This window comes from Pantherophis guttatus, chromosome 14 (assembly GCF_059756535.1).
Source record: "Pantherophis guttatus breed Tessera chromosome 14, ASM5975653v1, whole genome shotgun sequence".
NCBI lineage: Eukaryota > Metazoa > Chordata > Lepidosauria > Squamata > Colubridae > Pantherophis > Pantherophis guttatus.
The window spans coordinates 9,946,536-9,972,020 of NC_142076.1; the positions used below are offsets into that span (position 1 = coordinate 9,946,536).

Genomic DNA, 25,485 nt, shown 5'->3' on the forward strand with positions numbered 1-25,485 from the left:
TGGCTTTGAAGTTTGGCCCCTTTTGGGGGGGAGTTTCACATTCCGTTCTCATGGCTCCATCCTTAATCAGCTGGTTAATTCCAGATTGAATTAAATTCCTGTCTAGTTCCTGTCATCCTCCTCCCTTCCCCGTTTCCCAATCTTCCTCCCACCTCCCCTGTGTTTTATGGCAGGACGCCAGCAAGGCAAGATATTCTGAAGATGGCAGACCTGACACCCTCCCTCTTTTCTCTGCAGGATTGTGTTCGTTCAATGCAACGCTTCCCCTGTATCCATTGCCTGGTTCTCCTCTGGAGAACCTCCGACCAGAAACCAAGGTATTTATTATTATTTATTATATATTTAGTTTGTCAAACATCTCCTTTAAGCTAAGCATCCCAAATTCCTCTTAACTTCTCGCCGGATTTGGCCTCCAAGCCTCTTACCAGCTTCGTTGCGCTGCTCTCCTTTTTCCAAGTTCATATACTTGCTACATCTACCTTGAATTTGCTCTGATTTTGCAGCCTTCCATCGATATCTTAGTATCTGTCCAGGAGAGCTTACTGACTCAAAATCAGCTGACAGAAGGCAATCTGCTGAGAGTGACCGTTGAAGCTCTCTATTCTGCCCCTGAGGCATTTATCCCCTCCGGTCCTCAATATAATTACATGGTCGGCTTTCAGGTGCCAGCAGTTGGTGAGGTGAGTTGGTAAAATCCCGCGTCCTTTTATTCCTTTTTTCTCCAAGTCTGTTTTTTTTTTTTCTTTGCCTTTTGGTCTGGCAAATGTTGCTTTTCATGATCAGCACGTCCGAAATGTAAAATGTGCTGCAGGTCCCCAGTGGAACCACGTCGAGCCACGAAGAGATGTCAAAAGTTGAACCTTGTTGCTCCAAGATTCTGGTTTGAACCCTTCGCCGGTTCTGCCTGATGGATCTCATTTCTCCATCTTGAGGCAGGGCTTTTCCTGCTGCTCTGTGAATTTGGCTTTTGAGTTGGGTATTTGTTAAGAAATAATCCCATTAGCATATCTTGGACAATCATACATTGTGTTACTAACCCGGTCTTTCCATAGACCAGGGGTCGGTAACCTTCAACACTCCAAAAGAGCCATTTGGACCCGTTTCCCACAGAAAAGAAAACACCGGGAGCCACAAAACCCTTCCCGTGCCTGACTATTTCTTGAGCGACCACAAAACTAGCATAAGTAGTTGAATTAAACGTTCTGTTTTCTTCGGAAACTTTTCTTTTCTTGGATTTAGCCATGGTTGGCCTACCGGGGATTGAAAAACTCAGTTAATCCCATGCCGGCGGATGTCACACATTGGCGGTTGTTACGCATATTTTGAGTGACAGGGAGCCGCAGCACAGGGGTGAAAGAGCCACATGCGGCTCCAGAGCCGCAGGTTGCTGACCCCTGCCATAGACCCATCTGAGTTTATAAATGAAACTACTTTGACAGAGTTAATTAACTAATATTCTCCAGATCCAGGTTTCACGCATGTATGGAAGAGATGAACTTGGTTAGGAAATAGGATCTTTCTCTGAAGGAATAATTGCACGCCAAATGGGTTTATCCTAATTTAGAGAGCAATCTTTGTTGAGTTAAATCAAAGAAAGAAAGAAATGACAGGTCAAAAATTGGATTCATACATTGTTGTTACATCAAAACGGTTTGGTTTAAGATGTGAACTTGGACATTATAGTTTGCAAACTGGTCATTTCGTGATGCGCAAAGCATGAAGCCAGTTCACTGTGGCTTATTCTGTGGTGTGTGAACTCAGAATCTGCGTTCATGAAGAGCAAAGAAGGACCAGTGTGAAAATTTCCTTGTGGCACTAAACGTACACTAACATGTAAGCAGCTTCTCCATTTTCTTTGTAAAAACAGGGAAAAAATGGAAACTTGCTTGATGTACATAAGAATTAAACCTCCTTGTAAATTAAAGAGCTGATATATATGTTGGTTTAGCTAGTCTCCCTTCTGTAACTATTTTACAGGATGTTTTCCAAGATGTGATTGTGTCCAATTTATTTTTCATCATGTACCATCTAATGTCTGAGTTCACAGAAGACATTTAACCTGATTATAAATTAAGGGACTTTCTGAGCTTCCATAACTCAGTGTATAATTACTAACCAAATGGGTTGGTCCATGCAAGCACCAAGCAAAGCTAAAGTTTGACTTGATGGATGAACTTGTTGTGAGAATAATAATAATAATAATAATAATAATAATAATAATAATAATAATAACAACAACAACTACTACTACTACTACTACTACTACTACTACTACTACTACTACTTTATTATCATTGTACGTGTATACACAGTATACCCATACAATGAAATTCACTTAACACCCAAAGACCAGGCCCAACACACATGACAATCCCCAAACACACTCCCACCCATCACAATTCCCCACCCCTAAACCACCCAAACATCCACACAACAGACCAAGTAATGCTGTCCAACAGCTCACTGATGGTGGCCCTTTAGTTCATTGTTGAGTGCAATTATAGGTATGGGATAAAAACTATTCAGAAAACGTGTGGTCCGAGTTTGAATTGTTCTGTATCTTCTGCCAGAAGGCAACAGTCCAAAAAGATAGTAAGCAGGATGGGAAGAGTCTCTGAGAATGTTATGCAACTTTCTCAAACAGCGAGATGCGAAGATGTCGTCCAGGGCTGGTAGCTGGAGCCCAATGATATTCTGGGCAGTTTTAATGATTCTCTGTAGAGCTTTTTTGTCCGTTGCAGAGCTTCTCCCATACCATGCAAGAATGCCGTATGTCAGGACACTCTCAATGGTGCTGCGATAGTAGGACAGAAGTAGATGCTGAGATAGATTTATCTTCCTGAGCATTCTCAGAAAGTACAGCCTCTTCTGTGCCTTCTTCACAAGCATGTTAGCATTCATAGTCCATGAGAGGTCCTTTGAGATATAAATGCCCAGAAATTGAGAATGCAACCGCTAAGCTCTTTGTCAATGAATCAATGACTTCTTAACTCTGTGAATTCAAGAAATGTTTCCTGGGACCTTTCCAGAAAGAATGCCCCTTCCTGTTCAAGAATGGGACCCTGAAACTTGGCGGTGAGAGAGAACCTCTGCCTCGGCCCAAGAAATGGCCAGTTGCCAACATTTTAGCTCTCGGAGGACAGAACATCCCAGAGGCTTTTGTTGTTGGTGGGGCCTTTGAGGAGGAAGATGGAGAACTGAATACCCCAGAGGTGAGTATGGCCGAGCTGGAGAAGCAGATTCCTTAGAACGGGAGTTGTGGTCCTCCAGTTTGTTCTGACCAAGGCTTCTTGAGACAGTAACAATCACACGCTTAGTTCCACAAACCTTCTTTTTATTTCAATGGCTGTGAATTATGTTCATTCACAGCCCGTAATGAGTCCCAAGCAGTTTGTGAATAGTCCGACAGACGTCTGCCACAGTCTTTCGGGATCAGACTGATAAGCACCCACCTTTATCTCCCTTGAAACGCTGCCAAATAGCCAATTAGCTTAGCAAGGCCAAACGGAGCACAGAGTCAAAACGGAGCTTCAGAGTTTCAACCGACCAGAACGAACAAAGTTGCTTCCTGCAAAGGCTCATATCCCTTTGCTCTACCTTTATGTCTTATGGGAGGGGCCAATCCTCATCCTCCTCCTCCTCCTCCTCCTCCTGTTAATTTTTTTCCCTAGTCCATCAACAAATACTGGTTCCAGTCTATTTACTTGAGTTCTTGAGTTCTAAACCTGAACAGACTGGGTCCTTTTCTCCTCCTCCTCCTTCTCAAGTAGGTATTGACTCCTGAAAGCTATCTAGACAACTCCCTGGAGTTTTCAAGGCAAAATATTCAGAAGCAGTTTCTCTATGCCTTCTTCTTCCCAGGACTGGGAGGGGGGGGCAGGAGGGGAATTGCCATCCAGCCAGCTTTGTGCCTAAAACAAGACTGGAAACCCTGGTCTCTCTGTTTCTAGCCTTGTGCCTTACCCATTTCACCTAATTGCTCTCTCTCTTTCTCTCCCTCCCTCCCCCATCTCTCTCTTTCTTTCTTTTTAAAGGAACGGGAAAGCAGGATTCAGGGTGAAACTATTAAGAAACGGGTCATATGGGACTTGGAAAGGCGTTGCTACCTGGATCCTTTAGCTGTGCTATGGTGAGAAAACTCATGTCATTCGCCAGCAATTCATAACTTAATGGGATGGTTTATGGGAGTCAAGCAATTAAGAGCAGAGACCTGGCGATTTTACCCTCAATTCATACCCCTGGTTCGCCTTCTTCAAATTCTCTAACTGAAGCTGATTTTGATTTGCCATATGTTTATTCACGAGTTCCTTGAGCTAAAGCTCTGCATAAATATTAATAAGCCTCATTACAACAAACTTGCTTGTACTGGTATTTGTCATGCATTTTGCATATTTACTGCCTGCTTGTCCGTCAAGAAACTCAACCGATTGATTGATTTATATCCCACCTCTTGTTATTTTTATAAACAACACAAGGTGGTGAGCATATATAAACACTCCTTCCTCCATTTCTCCCCACACTGCATGCTCCCACTTTTGTGGCATTGGTACAAATGTCCATGCTGCCCTTTTGAGCATCTGTCTACAAAACGATTGTAACCGGTTTGCTCTTGGTCCCTTCCTGTTTGGCAGCTTCCGCAGGCGGATTGTCGACTGTCGTTGTTGGCCTGTGGAAATTACTAGAGTGCCCCTAGTCACATCCACGAAAGTCAAAGCTGGCAAAGGAGACAAGGTAAGGTGCTAGTTCTTCATCCTCATCCTCATTACTGCTGTATTTTAATCCCACCATTTTTTTTCCTTTTCACAAAATATTTCATCAGCTCAAGACAGCAAACATAATGCTCCTCCCTTCTGTTTTTCTCACCGCCACAAGCCTGAGAGCTGGGTTGGGCTGAGAAGGAGGGACTGGCCCCAAATCACCCAGTTGGCTTTCATGGCTGAGGCGGGACTAGAACTCACGGTCTCCTGGTGATTCACCCAAGGTCACCCAGCTGGCTTTTCATGCCTAAACTGCACTACAACTCACCATCTCCTGGTGATTGGCCCAAAGTCACACAGCCAGCTTTAATCCCAAAGTGGGGGGACTAGAATTCATCAACTCTCGTTTCATGGCCAGCACATTCACCACAACTCTGGGCTCTCTCTTTACTATAAAAGTAGGTTTGCTAAGATTAAAGTTAGGTGTGGTTTTACATGTGCTACCTAAAGATGATGTCAACTCGCAAAGCATCCCTGACCTGCTCTCGGGTTGCCATAGCCAAGGGGGATGGGAAAACAAACTTGCAACTACGGCGAAGCAGCATAGCAAACAAAAACAAAAACACATTCCAGACATTTCTCTGTCAAGGCTGTCTCCCAGGGTTACCCATAGTGGCCAGAGGGGAGTGATCTTTACAACCTGTGAAATTGCTCTGTTGGCAAATGTGACTGATGATACACCCTGGAGGGAGGGGGAAACAGGGTCACTCCTGGGCCATAAATTACAAGGGGTCAGAGTTGGCTTCACTTAGAACGTGCTGACATGAAACTCCAAATAAATAACTGGATTTCTTTTGAAGCTTGGCTCGAGGGTCATGATTTAATTAGGGCATCTGTCAGAACCCTGACAGATGACTTTTTAAATACTACAGAAGGGATTCTGGCTGCGGGTGGTCCTTGACTTAGGCCCAGTAGCTTGGTGACCATTTGAAGTTAAGACCCAGATTCAAAATTCTGATGGTTGCTTTTCCCGTCCTGCAGCCATGGAACTGTACTTCAGTATTAAGTAGGTTTGCTGCCTTGAGCCGATAAAATACAGCTGTTTGCAGCATCCCACAGTCACGCAACCACATTTTACTTTGGTTTAGCCAAAAAAAAACCTTAATATTTGCTTCCACTGGTTGGCTTAACCTAGAGGTCTCCCAAACCTTAGGCTATGACCCACTCCTGGGCCTTGAGCCCTTCGGTACTGGGCCATGGAAGTGCTGGGTGAGCACGCACACATCCTCATTTGCGCGAGCAGCAGACAAGCATGGATGCATGCAGATGGAGCTCCTGCCTCCCCCCACAAGCCAGTCCACAAAGCCATGAAGAATAATTCTGGGAGAACTCTGGCTTAACCACCATGCTGTTTCCTTCACGAGCGTTGCAAAAAAAGATTGTAAAATCAGTCACACGAGTGATCCGATATATGACCGTTACAGGTTACAACAGTGCTGAGCAGACTCCATTAAGACCAGGGGTCGGCAACCTTAAACACTCAAAGAGCCACAAAGGTCCTAACCGGAAGTCCCCCATTCAATTCTGGAGCCGACCGGAAGTCTGGTTCCCCCACCATAGAGTCTCCTCCTACCCTGGCATCCTTTTTCCTCTGCCTATCCTAACTGAAAGCCCTATCAACTGTGGAGCCGACCGGTGACAGGGAGCCACAGCAGGGGGATGAAAGAGCCACATGTGGCTCCAGAGCTGCGGGTTGCTGACACCTGATTAAGGCCATAACTCAACTACCTATACTTCATTTGGGCTGCTCTGACTATCCCCAGGGAAGATGATCATTTTCACTGTCCTTTTCTAGGGAAGTGGAGCTATTGCTGGAGCAGAAGAAGATCCCATTTCCTTTCACGGCGTGGCTTACGTCAATTTAGTGCCTCTGCTGTATCCAGGGGTGAAGCGGATCCGGGGAGCATTCCGAGTTTTTCCTTACCACGACAGTGAAGTGTTTGAAAAGGTAACAGCTTCATTTGTGTGGCTGTTCGGTCAAGATTCTCTTGCTTTGGGTTTTCTTTGAAATGGTTATTGCCATCTTGCTTCCGGGAGGCTTAGAGCAGTTTTGGGCCTGGAAAGCCTCTTGCGCCAACCTGGAAGCCAAAACAGGGTGCAGGGGGTCGCACGAGCCCCCCCACTGCCCCTGTGCCCCATTTTGGGCCTGGAAAGCCTCCTGCATCAACCTTCACACACACACATCCCATGCATGTGCCCCGCCTACCTGTGCAGGCGCATGCGTGTCCCCTGCATGCGCCCCACCCCAAAGACCAGCTGGCTGGCAGAAGGCGTGCGCACATACTTGGCGGAGCTGGGCTGGGTCGACGGCTGGCGTGCCCACAGAGCGGGTTGTGCGTGCCACCATAGGTGTCAGCCTTGGAAGCCATATTAGGCCGGAAGCTTCAATGCTGCCATCTCCTCGTGTGTGTGGGAAAGTAGGAGGGGGGATTTAGGAGAGGAGAATTAGTAGACATAATAGCATTCTTCCTATCGGTCAAGGTCAGAGGCTGAGTCGAGGTGGAACGGATGTTGATTGGAGCATGTGACCGACTGGGGAGAAATGGGATGGTTTTGGGAGCTTTGAATTACTGAAGGAAAGCCGGGCTTTTCAGATTCGGGATTTCCCAGATGTGCCAGTTTGCCTATTCTAGTAAAGAGGACTTTGGAAAATACTTGCTTCCGTGTCTTTACTTGGAGAGGGTTTTTTTTTTCTGGAATGCTGACAATAGGTTTGCCATCACTGCCCTAGCCATATGTCTGGTCTAGTCTAACAAAAAGAAAGACTAGAGGTGATACGATAGCAGCCTTCCAGTGCGCGAGAGGCTGTCATTCAGAAAAAGGGAGAACCTCGTCCAAGGAACCGGAGAGCAAGATAAGAAATAATGGGTGGAAGATCTTTAAAGATCTTGGGAAGAGCCTGTAGTACAGTGGACTAAAGCACTGTTATTAACATCTGCTGCTTGCAATTACTGCAAGTTCAAATCTCACCAGGCTCAAGGTTGACTCAGCCTTCCATCCTTTCTAAGGTAGGTGAAATGAGGACCCAGTTTGTGGGGGCAATAAGCTGACTTTGTATAAATATACAAAAGGATGAAGGCTATTGCTTAGCGCATTGTAAGCCGCCCTGAGTCTTCGGAGAAGGGCGGCATATAAATTAAAGAAAAAAAAGAAAAAAAGAGAGAGAGAGAGAGAGAGAGAGAGATCCAACCTGGAAGTAAGAAGTTGATCAATGGAACAACTTGCCTCCCGGAGTTGTTGCTGCTCCATGGTTAGAGATTTTCAAGAAAAGCTTGGACAGCTATTTGTCTAGGATTGTATAGCGTCTCCTGCTTGAGCAGAGAGCTGGACTAGAGGACCTTCAAGGTCCCTTCCAACCCATGGCGGCACAGTGGCTAGAATGCAGAACCGCAGGCTACTTCTGCTGACTGCTGGCTACCAACAGTTCAGCAGTTGCATTCTGATCGGCTCAAGGTTGACTCAGACTTCCCACCCTTCCGAGGTGTGTAAAATGAGGGCCCAGATTGTTGGGGACAATATGCTGACTCTATAAACCACTTAGAGAGCGCTGTAAAAGCACTGTGAAGTGGCATATAAGTCTAAGTGCTATTGCTATCGCTGTAGCTGATTGGATGTTGCATTAGGAGCTCTGGTGGCGCAGTGGTTAGAATGCGGTATTGCAGGCTGACTCTGCCCGCCATCAAGAATTCGATAGAGGATAACAGTCAGAATATTTTTTTAAATTTAATTAAGGAAATTGTAATAGATGAAATAGTTTTAATGATATATTGTGATGAAAGTAGAAATGATTAAGATGTGGTTCGGAGGAACGTATGGGGAAATTATTTGATGTATGAAAATGGAATTAATTGGAATAGCTATGCCTATATATATATATATATATATATATATATATATATATATATATATTCATTAAGTGTTTGAATATATAAATAGAAATTATAATATTTATAGAAGTAACCGATTATATTAAAATGTTGGACTATATTACTTAAGAAAATGTAAGCCATAAAATAGGTGGGCTCACTATTCCTGTAAGAATTGAACAATTGTAACATCATAAAATTAATTACTGTATTCTGATGATGGATTGGGGTTTAATATAGAATAGAACGAAAATTGGAATATGGTTAAAATTAGAGATGAAAATGAAGGGTAAAATTGGTAAAAAAAAGATGAAAGTGAACACTATGGCAAAAAGGAGTTATAGAAATGGTAATCTTAGTTGTAAAATTAAAAATTGTTTAAATTTGTTACTCTGATCAGCAAAAATACATTGTATGTTTGTGTGTGTGTGTGTGTATGTGTAAAAAATAAAGAAAAACTTTTTACAAAAAAAAAAAAAAAAGAATTCGATCCAGATCAGCTCAAGTTTGACTCAGCCTACCGTCCTTCCGAGGTGGGTAAAATGAGGACCCAGATTGTTGGGGAGGCAAAAGGCTGACTCTGTAAACTGTTTAGAGAGAGCTGTAAAGCACTGTGAAGTGGTATATATAAGTCTGGGTGCTATTCCTATTATTCTATGTTCTACATCCATGATGGCGAACCTATGGCACCTGTGCCACAGGTGGCACGCAGAGCCATATCTGTGGCCACATGAGTGTTGCTGTAGGTCAGTTCCAGCGTGGTTCCAGCATGCACCAGCCAGCTGATTTTTCAGGCCTTCCGGGCCCACCGGAAATTGGGAAATGGGCTGTCTGGCCTCCAGGGGGCGGGGAAGGCTGTTTTTGCCCTCCCCAGGCTCCAAGAAAGCCTCTGGAGCCTGGGGAGGGCGAAAAACGGGTTTACCAGGCCCACTGCTAACCTTTTTGCCATCACGTGCATGTGGGGGGGGGCATGGGGGTCATTGAATTATGGGTTTGGGCACACGCCCACGCGACCACCCAGCACGACCCCCACTTTTGGCACACAACAGCAAAAAGGTTAGCCATCACTGTTCTACACTCATTTCCCTCAGAGAGGGTCTGTTGACGGTATACAATAAAAGTGAAACCTCATTCTCACTTGGTGCCCTTTTTGTTTCAGACCAAGTGCCTCTTCAGTCTTTTTCGTGATGTGGGCCATCAGGCAATTCTTAATAAATTTGGGCCCATAGGAATGTACAGTCCCCACACCAAAAGCATCCTCGGGAAGAACATCAAAGATGACAAGCAACGAGAAATAATGCTGAGGAAGGTGAGAATGGCAACAAAATCAGTGCAAGTCCTTTTGAACAGGGGTCTCCAGTCACCCAGCCAGCCTTCATGCTGAAGGCGGGACTAGAACTCACAGCCTCCCAATTGGTTCAGAGTCACTCGACCAGCCTTCATGCCTAAGGCGGGACTACAACTCCCAGTCTTCTGGTGATTGGCTCAGAGTCACTCAGCTAGGCTTCATGCTTAAGGCGGGACTAGAACTCCCAGTCTTCTGGTGATTGGCTCAGAGTCACCCGGCCAGGCTTCATGCTTAAGGCGGGACTAGAACTCCCAGTCTTCTGGTGATTGGCTCAGAGTCACCCAGCCAGGCTTCATGCTTAAGGCGGGACTAGAACTCACAGCCTCCCAATTGGCTCAGAGTCACTCGGCCAGCCTTCATGCCTAAGGCAGGATTACAACTCCCAGTCTTCTGGTGATTGGCTCAGAGTCACTCAGCTAGACTTCATGCTTAAGGCGGGACTAGAACTCCCAGTCTTCTGGTGATTGGCTCAGAGTCACCCGGCCAGCCTTCATGCCTAAGGCGGGACTAGAACTCCCAGTCTTCTGGTGATTGGCTCAGAGTCACTCAGCCAGGCTTCATGCTTAAGGTGGGACTAGAACTCCCAGTCTTCTGGTGATTGGCTCAGAGTCACCCAGCCAGGCTTCATGCTTAAGGGGGGACTAGAACTCACAGCCTCCCAATTGGCTCAGAGTCACCCAGCCAGGCTTCATGCTTAAGGGGGGACTAGAACTCACAGCCTCCCAATTGGCTCAGAGTCACCCAGCCAGGCTTCATGCTTAAAGGGGGACTAGAACTCACAGCCTCCCAATTGGCTCAGAGTCACCCAGCCAGGCTTCATGCTTAAGGGGGGACTAGAACTCACAGCCTCCCAATTGGCTCAGAGTCACCCAGCCAGGCTTCATGCTTAAAGGGGGACTAGAACTCACAGCCTCCCAATTGGCTCAGAGTCACCCAGCCAGGCTTCATGCTTAAGGGGGGACTAGAACTCACAGCCTCCCAATTGGCTCAGAGTCACCCAGCCAGGCTTCATGCTTAAAGGGGGACTAGAACTCACAGCCTCCCAATTGGCTCAGAGTCACCCAGCCAGGCTTCATGCTTAAGGGGGGACTAGAACTCACAGCCTCCCAATTGGCTCAGAGTCACCCAGCCAGGCTTCATGCTTAAGGGGGGACTAGAACTCACAGCCTCCCAATTGGCTCAGAGTCACCCAGCCAGGCTTCATGCTTAAGGGGGGACTAGAACTCACAGCCTCCCAATTGGCTCAGAGTCACTCAGCCAGGCTTCATGCCTAAGGCGGGACTAGAACTCACAGTCTCCCAGTTTTTAGGCCAGCACCTTCACAACTAGACCGAACCGGCTCTCTAGAATAGATTAGAATAGATTTCAAAGCACCACACAGCCCTACGAGAGCACAGAGGAAAAGGAGAACCATCCATTTTAGTTTCAAGCTCGTCCCTCTTGCCAATTTTAAATTAGGTGGAACACCCCCCCACCCCCACCCCCCAGAAGTCAAACAAAGGAAGCTTTTCAGAAATGATATCCAGTAAAAGACCTTTTTTTTTTGCTTCCTCTTCAGCCCTCCAATATTGTAAAAAAGGACATCTCTGAGATCACAGTAGAGGCTGCCCTGTCTCAATGCCAGAACTTGGAAGGACAGGTAACGCCAGGGTTTTAAAAGATGTCAAATGTAGACTATTTGTAGATTCCACTTGGACTCTCAAGGATGGATCTTGAACTACGTGAAATGAGAATTATGAACTATGAACTATGAACTATGTGAATGAGTGCTTCTGAATATCCTCAAAGTGCATTCCTCCCTCTCCCCCCCTTTCTCGCTCTCTGTCTGCCTCTTCCTTCCTTCCTTCCTCCCTCTTTTTCTTTCTTTCTCTGCCTCTTTCTTCCTCCCTCCCTCCCTCCCTCCCTATCTTTCTTCTTTCCTTCCTTCCTTCCTTCCTCTCTTTCTTTCTTTCTTTCTTTCTCTGCCTCTTCCTTCCTTCCTTCCTCCCTCCCTCTCTTTCTTTCTTTCTTTCTTTCTCTGCCTCTTCCTTCCTTCTTTCCTTCCTCCTTTTCTTTCTTTCTTTTTCTTTCTTTCTTTCTTTTTCTTCTCACATCACTGAGTTACTTCTGCTCTGTCTTGCAGCAATGGCTTGACATGAACCTAGCTAGTTCTCCAGATGTTTAGATTTAAATTCCCATAATTGAAACCTAATGTGTTTGGGATAAATTTGGGTGTGTATGTGTGTGTGTGTGGCTGTGGAAACATTCTAGGATGTTGGCTATGCTCCTGAAAAAAATATCAACCCCTTTCTTTTTCCAGCAATATGTAGAAAACGGAAGTTTTATTGTGTTAGAGTTTACATTGGACAGAGCTTTGGTGCCCAAGCGTCTGCCAGAGGAACTTGCCAGCCGGTAAGTTTTATATCTAGATATATGTATATAAGTGGGCGTGGGTCAAAGTCTGTTTTTGACACTCCCATGATAGTGAGAATGATTAATCAATGGCTAACAGCTTCCCTCCCAGAATTATTGATACTCCATCACTGGAGGTTTTCAAGGAAAGATTAGACAACCATTTGTCCGGGATGATATAAGGACTCCTGCCTTAGGCATGGGGTTGGACTAGAAGATCTCCTAAGTCCCATCCATCCCTGTGATTCTATGCATCTTTGGTAGTGCTGCTCATTCTCTGTCAGTGGAAGGCATTATCCTTGCTTATCCCATTCATTCTACAGCATATATTGGACCAGATCAGTCACGACAACGGTTTTGTGTCTTACTGAATTTTGATCTCATCATGAGCCCAGGAAGATAGGTTGGTCACCCAACCGTACATTGTGCCCAGGCAGATTTCAGGACCTTGGAGAGCACCTACAAAGCTTATAAACTCAGCTAAATTAGCCTGTTACAAAAATTTCTGCGGGGAGACCTTATCCCAGGTTGTCCCAAAGGTGCTTTTTCAAGAAGCAACTGGACTTTCTTCATTTTTTTAAAAAAAAGACATTTAGCTTCTCGTTCGAGAAACTCCTTCAGGACTGAAGATGCTTCTTGGATAAGAAGCGAAACATCTTCAAGGGGGAGAAAAAAAGTACTTTGTTTGCTCGCGACAAAATACCTTAGGCCACCAGACTTGAAATTCTGGGCTTCGACAACTTAGAACTTCGCTGCCTTCGGTCTGACCTAAGCATAGCTCATAAAATTATCTGCCACAATGTCCTACCTGTCAATGACTACTTCAACTTCAATCACAACAATACATGAGCACACAAGAGATACAAACTTAAAGTGAACCGCTCCAAACTTGATTGCAGAAAATAGGACTTCAGCAACAGAGTAGTCAATGCCTGGAATGCTCTACCTGACTCTGTGGTTTCTTCCCCAAACCCCCAAAACTTTAACCTTAAATTGTCTACTGTTGACCTCACCCCATTCCTAAGAGGTCTGTAAGGGATGTGCATAAGCGCACCAATGTGCCTTCCGTCCTTGTCCTAATGTTCCCTTTATTTGTATTTATTTTATGTATTCAATTCATGCTTATACTTATATATATATTATCTAATACGTACTTGACAAATAAATAATGAAAAGAAGAAAACCCGAGAAAGTCCAGCTGCCTCTTGAGGAAGCATCATGGGGACAACCATGGCCTGGATGGCTGAAGATCCCTATAAACACGTATCCCAGGTTGAAACAATGTGAACGCACAATCCTTTGCGTGTTCATTCTGCAAGCTGATCCTGTTAAGTTTCATAGAACGGACTTCAAAGTAAACCATGAATGGGATGGCAAAATGAATGGTCAGGTTATCAAAACAATTCCCAATTTGTCCTTTCTTCCAACACTTTCAGAGTGAAAGAGATGATTCCTCCACACCCACCACTCCCTCGAAGGACTGCAGGAGCCATGAAGGTATGGAATGAAGCTTACTCAGTAGTTCTCCTTCTGCATTTTTTTTCTTAAAAAAGAAAATCTTTGCCATTCTGGTCTAGTTTTTGTATCGAGAACAGACAACAGTGCAGCTGAAAGAGATTGCTCCGATGTGCCTAATTTTTCCTATTGTGCGTAAATTATTTGCATTCCTTGTAGGAGAGCTAAGAATAGCGTCCCCGTCCGTGGTCTAGTTTCTGGGATTTCAATTAGACGTTGTTTGTTATGTCTGCTGTTTTTTATGTCCAAGCGTGTTTTTAAAACCTTAGGGGCTAGAAATGTCTTAATTTAAAAACAATAATAACAGCTGAGATTCTCTGGAAGGCAGCTTTAACGTCACATTAAGGAAACTCTTCATTTTCATATGAAATCACTTCCCCCTCCCCGCCCGATCCATGTCCTTGACAACTTTAAGAGATGTGGACTTCAAGTCAGGGGTGAAATCCAGCAGGTTCTGACAGGTTCTGGAGAACCAGTAGCGGAAATTTTGAGTAGTTTGGAGAACCGGCAAATACCACCTCTGGCTGGCCCAAGAGTGGGGTGGGATTGGAGATTTTGCAGTATCTGTCCCCCAGGAGTGGGGAGGGAATAGGGATTTTGCAGTATCCTTCCCCTGCCATGCCCAGCAAGCCACACCCACCAAGCCACGCCCACAGAACCGGTAGTAAAAAGAAATTGGATTTCATCACTGCTTCAAGTCCTAGAATTCCCCAGCCAGCTTGCCAATTGCTGGTTTTGATCAGTCCTGAAACCAAGATTGCCAATTCCTCAACCAGAGTTTATTCTCTCACACGCAGATAAATATGAAAGTGAGACTGAAAAGGTCACGCAACAAATCAGACGGATGCTGCAATATATAGATATAATATTTTAGAGAAGTTTTTCCACAGAATAAAAACAAAACACATTTGAAGTTCAAGATAAGAGAAAAAGGGAAAGCAAAAAAGAAAGGAGTAGCAATCTGGGATGCAGGGAACTGGGGGCTGGCAATCTCTGGGTCTCTCCTTTATCCGGTAAGATTTGCCAGCCAGAATTCACCGATGACCATGGTTCATTGCTCTATCACCATTTCGTCCCCTTCAGAAACATCTAGCTGACCATAGAATCTTACCCATAAGCCACATCCAGCATGTGCTTTTGACCTCATGCCTGTTACTCAGTCCTTGAGATAATTGCCAGGCCAGGAGCTTCCAACCACAAAGCTGTAAATTAAGTTCTGGCAAGCAGTCTCTGACACACGAAACACAATGAGCCAAATCTTCAGAAATCCGAACGGTTGTCTCCTATAACCACCACTCCCCTTTGCTTCTATTTATTCCCCAGCCAGGGAGGGACCATTCAGTGTCCACGTGTGTCTTGCTTCCTGAGTCGACTCCTTGTCCTCCGTTGTTCTCCACTCCTAACTGCTCTGTGCATACGCACATCTGGAACAGGCCCCAGCTGTTTTTCCTCCCCACTTATCTCTGCCTCCAAAGGCAGCTGCCTCTCCGCTGGCTGGGAAATGTCAGGCGGCCCTGGCTCCATCTCTGCTTCCGACGTAGAGCATCCATCAGAGCCCACACTAGAAGCCAAGGGATTCTTGTTGCCGTCTGAACTTGATGGTTTTCTTGCTGACGTTCCATTACCATACTAGGTAACATCATCAGTCCTAGCCAGGTTTGGTAATGAAACGTCGGCAAGAAAAGCACCACGCTCAGAGAGCACCAAGGACCCCACCCTCAGCTACCCATACCCTCTTCTGTTGGTACCCTAGAAGCTCTTTGTGTCTGGATATGCAAGGATGAGCTTGTACTAGTCTTGATGATTGGGGTGTGACAGTTCAAGCAATGGAGAACAGCAACCAAGAGTGTTCGCCAGGAGTGTTCGCCACCTTCTCATGGAGAAATGATTTCTGACCACTTGAAGGTTTTCCTGGCTTCTTGATTTCCTTAGGCCGTAGAAGATTACCACACGCAGATCACCAGCATTGCTGCATCTATCCTAGATGAGTATCATGAGCTCTTTGGAAGGCAGGTGGTCCAAGGGCTTGTCGTTGATTCTCAGATCCTGGAAGACCAGAAATGTCAACTCAACTATGAGCTGAACACCTCGGGGAAATATTTTGCCTTTAAAGAGCAACTCAAGGTATTTTGGTCACGATGCGGATCTCTCTTTGCAAAAGTGACGTTTAATTGCAGAGGGTGGAATGACACCTTGAAGTGTCACATTTTCTCCTCGTGGGACTCTTCTTTTAGCATTTCAGAAGCCCCCTGTCAGCTGCCACCTTATGCTTGCGTGCGCTTCGCTACCATGCGGGTGACAGTTTGCCATGAACTCTGGAGAGGGAGGATGGGAGGGAAGGATGCTTGGGGGAAAACGAAAGTAACTTCTGTATCTCCCCGAGATGCTGCTTCAAGGTCAACCAGCTGGGAAAGAAAAGCAGCTGCATATCAACCTATGCTTGAAGTGGCTGTTCTGAAATTATCTTGCTTGAACCTGATTGGTCATAGAGGGTGGGCAGCGATGGGAGACAGTTAAGGGAGGAAAAAGTTGTAATTAAGAATTTTGGCCCGCGATTCTCAGTTCTGGCATTGCAACCCTGCAATATACTTGGCTTCTAATCAAACTATATCTTTCTCAACAAATGGAGCCAAGGATCGTTTCTGTTTAGAGGTTTAAATGATGGCAGGTCTAACTCCCCCTTTCTTTAGATCTGTAGTGATCCACCAGGCAGTGGAATCTAACATCTCATAAATTAGTCGCTCCTTCCCTTCCGAATATATGGGGTCCTTGGGATTAAGTCTTTCTCATCCTTGCAGCACGCGGTTGTGAAAATTGTGCGGGAGAAGTACTTGAAAACAACCGCCTTTGAAACTCTGGACCAACTCCAAGCTTTCCTCAGTGAGTTGTACGTCTACCTGATGGATCAGATGCACGTTGCCTTGAATCAGGTGAGCTTCGAAAGAGCAAAACTCTCCCTCCTTTTACTGTTGAGTTTGTTGGGTGATCTATGTCAGGCGCACCAAGGGAAGAGTCATTGGGGTGGGGGCAAGATGGTTTAATCCAGCTTTTGGCTTGAAACACAGCTCTGTGTCCCACATGCTGATGGTGAAAGTTTAAGAAGACTGCCTATACAGGTACTCCTTGACTTACAACCACAGTTGACTCCAGCATTTCTGTGGCTAAGAGTATTGTGGCCCATCAGATTCGGATGATGAGGATGTTGGGGAGGAACTTGGGCCAGTTCTGGAGTCTGAGGAAGGCTCTGATGGGTGCTCTGCATCGTAAGAAGAGCCAGGGCTGTCTGGCTCTTCTATATTATTATAGAATATATAATATATATTATATTATAAATATATATTATATATTTATAATATAATATAATAACTTTGTCATTGTACGTATATACACAGTATACCCATACAACAAAATTCGCTTAACATCCAAAAACCAGGTCCAACACACATAACAATCCCCAAACACACCCCCACCCACCACAATTTCCCCACCCCTAAACCACCCAAACATCCACACAATTCCCCAGCCAGCAGAGAGGCAACTGCCTCTGGAAGCTGAGATGAGTGAGGAGGAAGAACAGCTGGGACCTGTTCCAGACGCGCAGAGCTGTTAGGAGAGGAGAACAACGGAGGACAAGGAGTCGACTCGGGAAGCAAAGCACACATGGATGCTGAATGGCCCCTCCCTGGCTGGGGAATAAATAGAAGCAAAGGGGAGTGGTGGTTGTAGGAGACAACCGTTCGGATTTCTGAAGATTTGGCTCATTGTGTTTCGTGCCTCAGAGTTTGCTTGCCAGAACATGACCTGGAGGACTGAGAATCTCCATAGACTTTCAGTCATAAGTCATTTTTTCAGTGCCGCTATAACCTAAAGCCGTCACTAAATGAATAGTTTGTAAGTCGAGGATGACCTCTGCTTGAATAGATATTGCCAAGTGCTGAGTTGAGCCCTCCTTTAACTGAGTGGCATGTTCATTATTCTATAAAGCCTATAAATTATTATTTATAATTTTTTTATTATAATTTATCATTATTCTATAAAGCCTATTCTATAAAGCCACTCTACAAAGCCTCAGTAAGACCACACCTACAATACTGCATCCAGTTTTGGTCACCACAATATAAAAAAGATGTTGAGACTCTAGAAAGAGCGCAGAGAAGAGCAACAAAAGTGATTAGGGGACTGGAGGCTAAAACATATGATGAACGGTTGCAGGAACTGGGCATGGCTAGTCTAGTGAAGAGAAGGACCAGGGGAGACAGGATAGCAGCCTTCCAATATTTGAGGGGCTGCCACAGAAAGGAAGGGGTCAAGCTTTTTCCAAAGCACCCGAAGGCCAGACAAGGAATAATGGATGGAAACTGATCAAGGAGAGATTCAACCTAGAAATAAGGAGGAATTTTCTGACAGTGAGAGCAATCAACCAGTGGAACAGAAGCTGCCTTCGGAAGTTGTGGGAGCTTCATCACTGGAGGCTTTCAATAAGAGATTGGACTGCCATCTGTCAGAAATGGTGTAGGGTCTCCTGCTTGGGTGGGGGGTTGGACTAGATGACCTACAAGGTCCCTTCCAACTCTGTTAATCTGTTATTCCCCTGCCCTGACTAGGTGCTGTCCCTCCAGACTCCAAGTCCTCCTCCTCCCGTATACACCACCTTGGAGCAGCTCCAGCTGTTTGCTCGAGAGGCCCAGGTCAACGGAGAGTACGGTTTGGCATCAACTTACTATCAGGAGGTAAGGGAACTCCTCCTCCTCCTCCTTTCCAAGTAGAACAACTTTGGAAACAATGATAAAGAAGAACACATGTAACTCAGGGTTGAAATGGGGGGTCCTTGGTGCTCTGTGAGCTTGGGCGGTTTTCTTGCGGACGTTTCATGGCCCACTCTAGGTAACGCTATCAGGACTATCGTTGGGTAATGAAATGTCTGCAAGAAAGCCATCAAGCTCCCAGAGCACTTTTTTTTTTAAGAATTGGAAGCATTCAGATGCCGTAGTCCTTTCTCTTTCAGTGGAAGGCTGGCTGGGGAATTCTGGGAGTTGAAGTCCCTGTCATGCCTGGAAGCCATATTACCTGTGTGCCTTGAGGATCCAGGCCTGCCACAATCATACCGTGGGAAGTTGGGAGAGGGGATTGCATGAGTGAAGTAGAGATAGCCATAACAAACCTCTCTAAGAGAAGTTCAGGGCCATGGGGTCCGGCAGCTGTGCAAAGAAGAAATTGGAGGATGTCTTCTGTTGGGGAAAGAACTGATTGGAGCTGGATGGACATGTGGGAGATGTGGGCAAGGTCTTGAACTTTCTTGTGGGTGTGGAAAACCCGGAAGCTTTCAGATTCAGGTTTTCCCAGCTGTGCCAATATGACATTTATTTATTTATTCATTTATTAGTCATATTTCTATGCCGCCCATTCTCCGAGGACTCTGGGCAGCTTACACCAAAGACAGTATACTAAGTAGCATATTGCCCCCAACAATCTGGGTCCTCATTTTACCCACCTCGGAAGGATGGAAGGCTGAGTCAACCTTGAGCCGGTGAGATTTGATCCGCTGATCTGCTGAACTAGCAGTCAGCTGAAGTAGCTGCAGTACTGCACTCTAACCACTGCACCACCTTGGCTCATCTCTAATAAAAGTTAGCTTTGAGGAACTTCAAGCCTCGGAGTTTGATTTCATTGGGAAGGTTACTTGGAACCCTGACAGTCCACTTATCTTAAAAGTTGCCACAGTTGGACACCCTTGGTCTCGATAGATTCTTATTCAAGAATTCCTGGAACATACATACACTAGGGAGACGGGAAAGCTCAAATAAAGTCAAAAAACATTTTATTGTATTCGGAAGTTGATATCCTATTGAGCTGTGGTGGCCCAGTGGTTAGAATGCAGTATTGCATGCTAATTCTGCCGACTTCCAGCGGTTCGATTCTTATCGGCTCAAGATTGACTCAACCTTCCATCCTTCCGAGGTGGGTAAAACAAGGACCCAGATTGTTGGGGGCCATAGGTTTACTCTATAAACCGCTTAGAGAGGGCTGTAAAGCACTGTAAAGCAGTTTAAACTGTAAGTGCTACTGCTGATTAGCTGTAGTGTCACAGTGGTTAGAATGCAATATCGCAGGCAAACTCTGCCCGCTGTCAGGAGTTCAATCCTGACCAGCTCAAGGTTGACTTGTCCATCAATCCTTCCCAATTTGGTAAAATGAGGACCCAGATTATTGGGTGCAAGAGGCTGACTCTGTAAACCGCTTAGAAAGAGCTGTAAAGCACTGTAAAGTGGTATATAAGTCTTAAGTGCTCTTGCTCTTGCTATTTTTGATCTTCAGATCTTTCCATTCAAACTTTTCAAACAGAATACTAACTTAGGCGATGGTCCTTCTGTCTCCAGAGGTTGTCTCGAAACCCCCAAGATATCCAGAGCTGGTTGGATTATGGAGCTTTTTGCCTGTTGACTGAAAACAACCTCAAGGCCCAGGAATGTTTCCGTGAGGCGGTCGGGCTGGATGCCAATCACCTGCCCAGGTAACACTTCTTCAAGAGTTCTGGAACCCTGGTGAGATATTAACTAGGTAGCTGGGGGAGGGGGATACATATTTTTTTATTCAGGATATGTATCAGTGGTGAAATTCAAATTTTTTTACTACCAGTTCTGTGGGCGTGGCTTGGTGGGCGTGGTGTGGCTTGGTGGGCGTGGCATGGGGAAGGATACTGCAAAATCTCCATTTCCTCCCCACTCCTGGGGGAAGGATGTTGCAAAATCCCCATTCCCATCCCACTCCTGGGGGAAGGATGTTGCAAAATCCCCATTCCCATCCCACTCCTGGGGGAAGGATATTGCAAAATCCCCATTCCCACCCAGCCAGAGGTGCTATTTGCCAGTTCTCCAAACTACTCAAAATTCCTGCTACCGGTTCTCCAGAACCTGTCAGAACTTTCAGACAAATGGTTATCCAACCTCTTCTTAAAAACTTCCAGTGTTGGAGCATTCACAACTTCTGGAGGCAAGCTGTTCCACTGATTCATTGTTCTAACTGTCAGGAAATTTCTCCTTAGTTCTAAATTGCTTCTCTCCTTGATGAGTTTCCACCCATGGCTTCTTGTTCTAAAACTCTTGTGTCTGTTAACCTTTAATTGGATGAAGATGGAACAACATAGGGCAAAACATTTTCAACCAAGGCACCTCAAACGGGCTAATTGATAGAATCCAAAATCCAGGACTCGTTATGGCCTTTAAATCGGACAACTTTAAAAAACCATTTTATGACAGAAACATTACAAAGCACTTTGTGACATTTACAAAAATGTCATTGAACGTTTCCTGTGGTCAGTTCCTCATGTTGGACTGTGCTGTGCGGTTCAACGAGGGCTATTTTCAATCGCAGATATTCATAGGAATAGTTCACTCAATTTTTAAAAAAACCTTTGTAGCTAAGGCAGTACATTAGAAGCTCTGCCATTTTTAAAGGAATCAGGTTAGGAAATCGCCCTGAAGCGATGACCCAACAGGTCACTGGGTCATCTAGTCTTCTTAAGTACATCTCGGACATGAGTATGGCTCACTCCCCAGTATGTATAAATAATGAAGCGGCTATGAGTGGTGATTTAGAATTAGAAGAATTAGAATTAGAATTCTTTATTGGCCAAGTCTGTAGAGATTCTCACTCATCCAGGTCATGGTTGTCCCAAAGGTGCTTTTTCAGGAGGCAACTGGACTTTCTTTTTTTTTTTTTATTGAAAAAGTTTTCAAATACAAATTTCCCCCCCCCTTTTTTTTCCCCTCTCCCTCCCCCTCCCTAACCCCCCCTCCCCACCCATCCCCCCCTGTGACTTCTTCATAACAAAAAAAAAACCTAATTCATAACAGATTACTTACTCCCTCCTCTAGATATTGACCTTTACTTACTAAAAATATTATTAATATTATAACATCCCCCTTTATCCATACATTTCAGAAAAGAGAAAAGAAAGGAAAAAAAAAAGACATTATACTATGACATTATAGAATAACTTCTCCACTTTAAAACTATACGATAAGTCCTACTTTAACATTTAATCTTCTATATATATTACTATAACATTTCAAAGCAGCCTTCCCCATAAAATCTAGTTTAACATTTATTCCACTCTATCCATTTCCTCCACTCCCCTAAATATATCACTTAAAAATCCCTTTTCTTAGACTAATCAATCTACTAACTAGCTTATTCACCCACTATCATGCAAAATTACCATACACAACATTTCTTAATATCTTTGATTCACTGCCCACACTACTTAAAAATATATGTCTATATTTTCCATTATATCTAAATAAAAAAAAAAGAAAAGACAATGACTTTAAATTTATAATCCATATAGTATCTTCTTTGAGGTCTTTCCACTGGATTGGTAGAACCAACATCCATAATCGGGTAACATAGCTTGCTGGTGCAACAGTTTATTCAGGATCTTCAATCATATCTGCCCCCATCAGTAGTAAATATCTTCTTATATGTATAAAAGTAAAAACAACCACCCGAGTGACATTATAATTATATTCCATATAGTAATAATTGTGGGTTTCATCAGGATTATTAATTCCCATCATCGTAGTGGGTAACAACCCGATCTTCTGCATGCCCCAGCATAATTCTCTTGCCTTGTGATTCAAGATAATATAATATGTTTATCAACACAAAAAGAAATTCCAAAATGGATAATTCAAATCCATCAGTTTAAGGCTCGTTTCACGTCCCCAGATTACGGCCATGCAGAGATCTGCCACAATCCTCAGGATGATATTAACCAATACGTCGCCTCTTGTGTGTTTACACATAATCATTCATATTTTAAAGTCACTGGCTTCACTGTTGCCTGATTTAGAAATTTCTATTTTTATGCCACCTATTTCTTTTTTTCTTTTCTTTTTGTGGGTTTGGTTTCCATCCTGGTTTCCTTTCTACAAATTGTGTATCATCTGGTCGGTTTTTATTCTGCTTTGTAGATTGGTCTTGTTGGTTTTGTTTTTGTATCTCATGTTTCTTTTTTATCCCTTGCATATCCCCTAACTGGTTTCCATGCTTATCCTTGCCTTGATAAGTCATCACATTAAGGTTAGATGCCACTTCTCTCAAATTTGTAGATAGTCCAGCTGGGGTATCCAATAAATCCAAAGGCAATTCATCTGGTACAGTCTCTGTAATTCGATATTTTACCTTTATTTCCAGCTCCTTCTGCTTATCCTGTATTATACCTGAAGATGTTAAGTTCATTTTCAACCTATTTTGATAAAATTCTTCCGCTCTTTCAACAGTATTTAGCTGATATCTTTCTCCTTGGTATCTAAATATAATACCAACTGGGGCGTCCCACCTGAATGGGATATTTCTCTTTTTTAACTCATTCACCAGAAAACCAAATTTCTTCCTTTCCATCAATATCTTAGGTGGGAGTTCCTTGTAAATCCAAATCTTTCTTTCATACAATTGCAAATTAGAATTGAAGGAATTTTGCACGATATTATTCCTAATTTCTTTATCTGTAAAATAAATCACCACATCTCTAGGCAATTGCCTTTGCTTGGCAATCCAGGAGTTGATTCGATAAACTCTGTCAATCCTGCAAAACACTTCGTCAGGTTGAACCTTTAGAATCCCAGCTAGAAATTCAGAAGATATTTTCCTTAAATCATCTCTATTATTTTCCTGCAAACCTCTTAATCTTATCGCATATTCTGTGAAATTATATTGTACCATTAAAATCTCTTTTTCAATCTTCTGTTGCAGATTTTCTGCATTACCATACTTTTGATCAGCATCCATTTTAGGTTTTTCTTCTAAGCTATTATCCTGAGTGTTTGTCAAATCATTTTCAATTTTTTGAATTCTATTGTCCAATTTATCTTGAATTTCTTCCATTTTAGACTCTAGTACATTAGTATTTGTGTCCAACTGTATCATAAATCCTGTAAAACCATTAACCACTTTTGAGAATTTTTTCTCCAAAAAATCAAACTTAGATTTCACCAATTCTTTAATTTCCTGCTTAAATTTTTCAAATTGCTGATTCACAATCTCCTCCCTTCTTTCAATCTCCTCTATAAAAAATTCTATTATATTAAAATCAGGTTTCTGAGACTGAAGAATTAAGACTTGTTCCTTTAAGTTGTTGGTGGGGGGATCCCCCCCCCTTCTTGTTTATCTGACTTTATGAGTCTCAGTGCCATGTTTCCGCCCAGGCAGGCTTTGTTAAAAAAAAGCAAGCAAGAAAAAAAAAAAAAAAGGACTTCTTTCCAATCAACAACAATATTAAGTCTCCAAGGGAAGAAAAAGAGAAAAAGACACAGGAGCGAAGTTTTGTCTACAAATGTAGCCAGTGGTATTTATTCCGCTACATTATGGTAATAGAAAACGGAAGGACTTTCCCTTTCAGCCTCTCCTCCAGCCGACACCATTTTAAAAGGCTTTTTTTCCTCTTTCTTTTCCTCCTCTCTCTTAAGTAATTTTTTAAAAAATCAGTAAAATACTTGCGGTTCAGTATTACAGGTCCAGCTCACATTTTCTTTGAGTAGTCTGTTAAATTTGCAGGCTTGCTTTTGACACCTGGCTCTGCATCAGCAGAGGTCTCCCAAAGCCCGGAGCAGCGGCTGGGGATACGGGGCATCTCATCCGCTCCGTCCCAAAAGTAAAGGAAAAACTTTGGGGACTCCGCAGAGAGTTCTACCCACCCCTGCTGGCTCTATCTCCGTTTCCTCATGGAAACGGAGTTTTTTCGAGCCGCCATTCCGTTGTGAAGGCGGCTCTGACAGGCGATGGAAGCTGACGATCCCAAAGGAACGTCTGGCAGCGACAAACAGCAAACCGGAAGTCCGCAACTGGACTTTCTTGTGAAGACGTTTCGCTTCTCATCCTAGAACTGTGATGGCGAACCTATGGCATGTGTGCCACATGCCATATCTGTGGGCCATATCTGTGGGCATGTGAGCGTTGCCCAAGCTCAGCTCCAGCACGCATTTGCTCGCTGGCCAGCTGATTTTGGGCCTTCTGGGCCTACCGGAAGTCAGGAAATGGGCCATTTCCGGCCTATGGAGGGGGTGGGGAAGGCCGTTTTCACTGTCCCCAGGCGCCAAGAAAGCCTCTGGGGCCTGGGGAGGGCAAAAAATGGGACTTCCGGGCCCACCAGTAATCTTTTTGCCATCGCGTGCCAAAAGCGGGAGGAGCGCAAACACCGGGGGGGGATCATTGAATTATGGGTGTGGGCACACATGCCTGCGACGTCCCTGTGTGACCCCACTTTTGGCATGCGACGACATAAAGGTTAGCCATCAGTGTTCTAGAAGCTTCTTCAGTTCTGACAGGATAATGGGGAGTGGAAGGATTTATATTCCTTGCAGACAGCTGGTCATTTGCATCCTTTTTGAAGGTCGTTGAATAATTGGAGGTTTATCTGTCTCCTCAGGGTCACCTGAGTTAGTGCTCCTGGTTCCTGTAGTCTGCCATTTTTTCCCTCTGGAAATCTCTTCCTACTCCCATGCCATTCCAAGGGTGTTCATCCGAAATTGCATAGCTAAAAGTCTGTAGAGATTCTCCGTCATCCAGGTCACGGTTGTCCCCAAGGTGCTTTTTCAGGAGGCAACTGGAC

The 25,485-nt window shown here is 44.3% G+C and overlaps 1 protein-coding gene across 12 annotated transcripts in view; it reads left to right on the forward strand.

Moving 5' to 3' along the window:
- Positions 1 to 25,485, forward strand: part of CFAP70 (cilia and flagella associated protein 70) — a 58,039-nt gene that overhangs the window by 7,031 nt on the left and 25,523 nt on the right. For all 12 annotated transcript variants that reach the window (XR_009622892.2, XR_015729846.1, XR_015729842.1 and 9 more), the window contains exons 5-18: positions 238 to 317; positions 504 to 680; positions 3,030 to 3,212; positions 4,035 to 4,129; positions 4,632 to 4,731; positions 6,553 to 6,705; positions 9,783 to 9,932; positions 11,530 to 11,610; positions 12,271 to 12,362; positions 13,799 to 13,859; positions 15,810 to 16,001; positions 16,676 to 16,807; positions 18,482 to 18,607; positions 20,255 to 20,388. Coding sequence is in view for 6 of the 12 variants with exons in the window: in XM_034420480.3 (XP_034276371.1) it covers positions 238 to 317; positions 504 to 680; positions 3,030 to 3,212; positions 4,035 to 4,129; positions 4,632 to 4,731; positions 6,553 to 6,705; positions 9,783 to 9,932; positions 11,530 to 11,610; positions 12,271 to 12,362; positions 13,799 to 13,859; positions 15,810 to 16,001; positions 16,676 to 16,807; positions 18,482 to 18,607; positions 20,255 to 20,388 (1,756 nt within the window). In the remaining 6 variants the exon portion in view is untranslated. The remainder of the gene's footprint in view (positions 1 to 237; positions 318 to 503; positions 681 to 3,029; positions 3,213 to 4,034; positions 4,130 to 4,631; positions 4,732 to 6,552; positions 6,706 to 9,782; positions 9,933 to 11,529; positions 11,611 to 12,270; positions 12,363 to 13,798; positions 13,860 to 15,809; positions 16,002 to 16,675; positions 16,808 to 18,481; positions 18,608 to 20,254; positions 20,389 to 25,485) is intronic.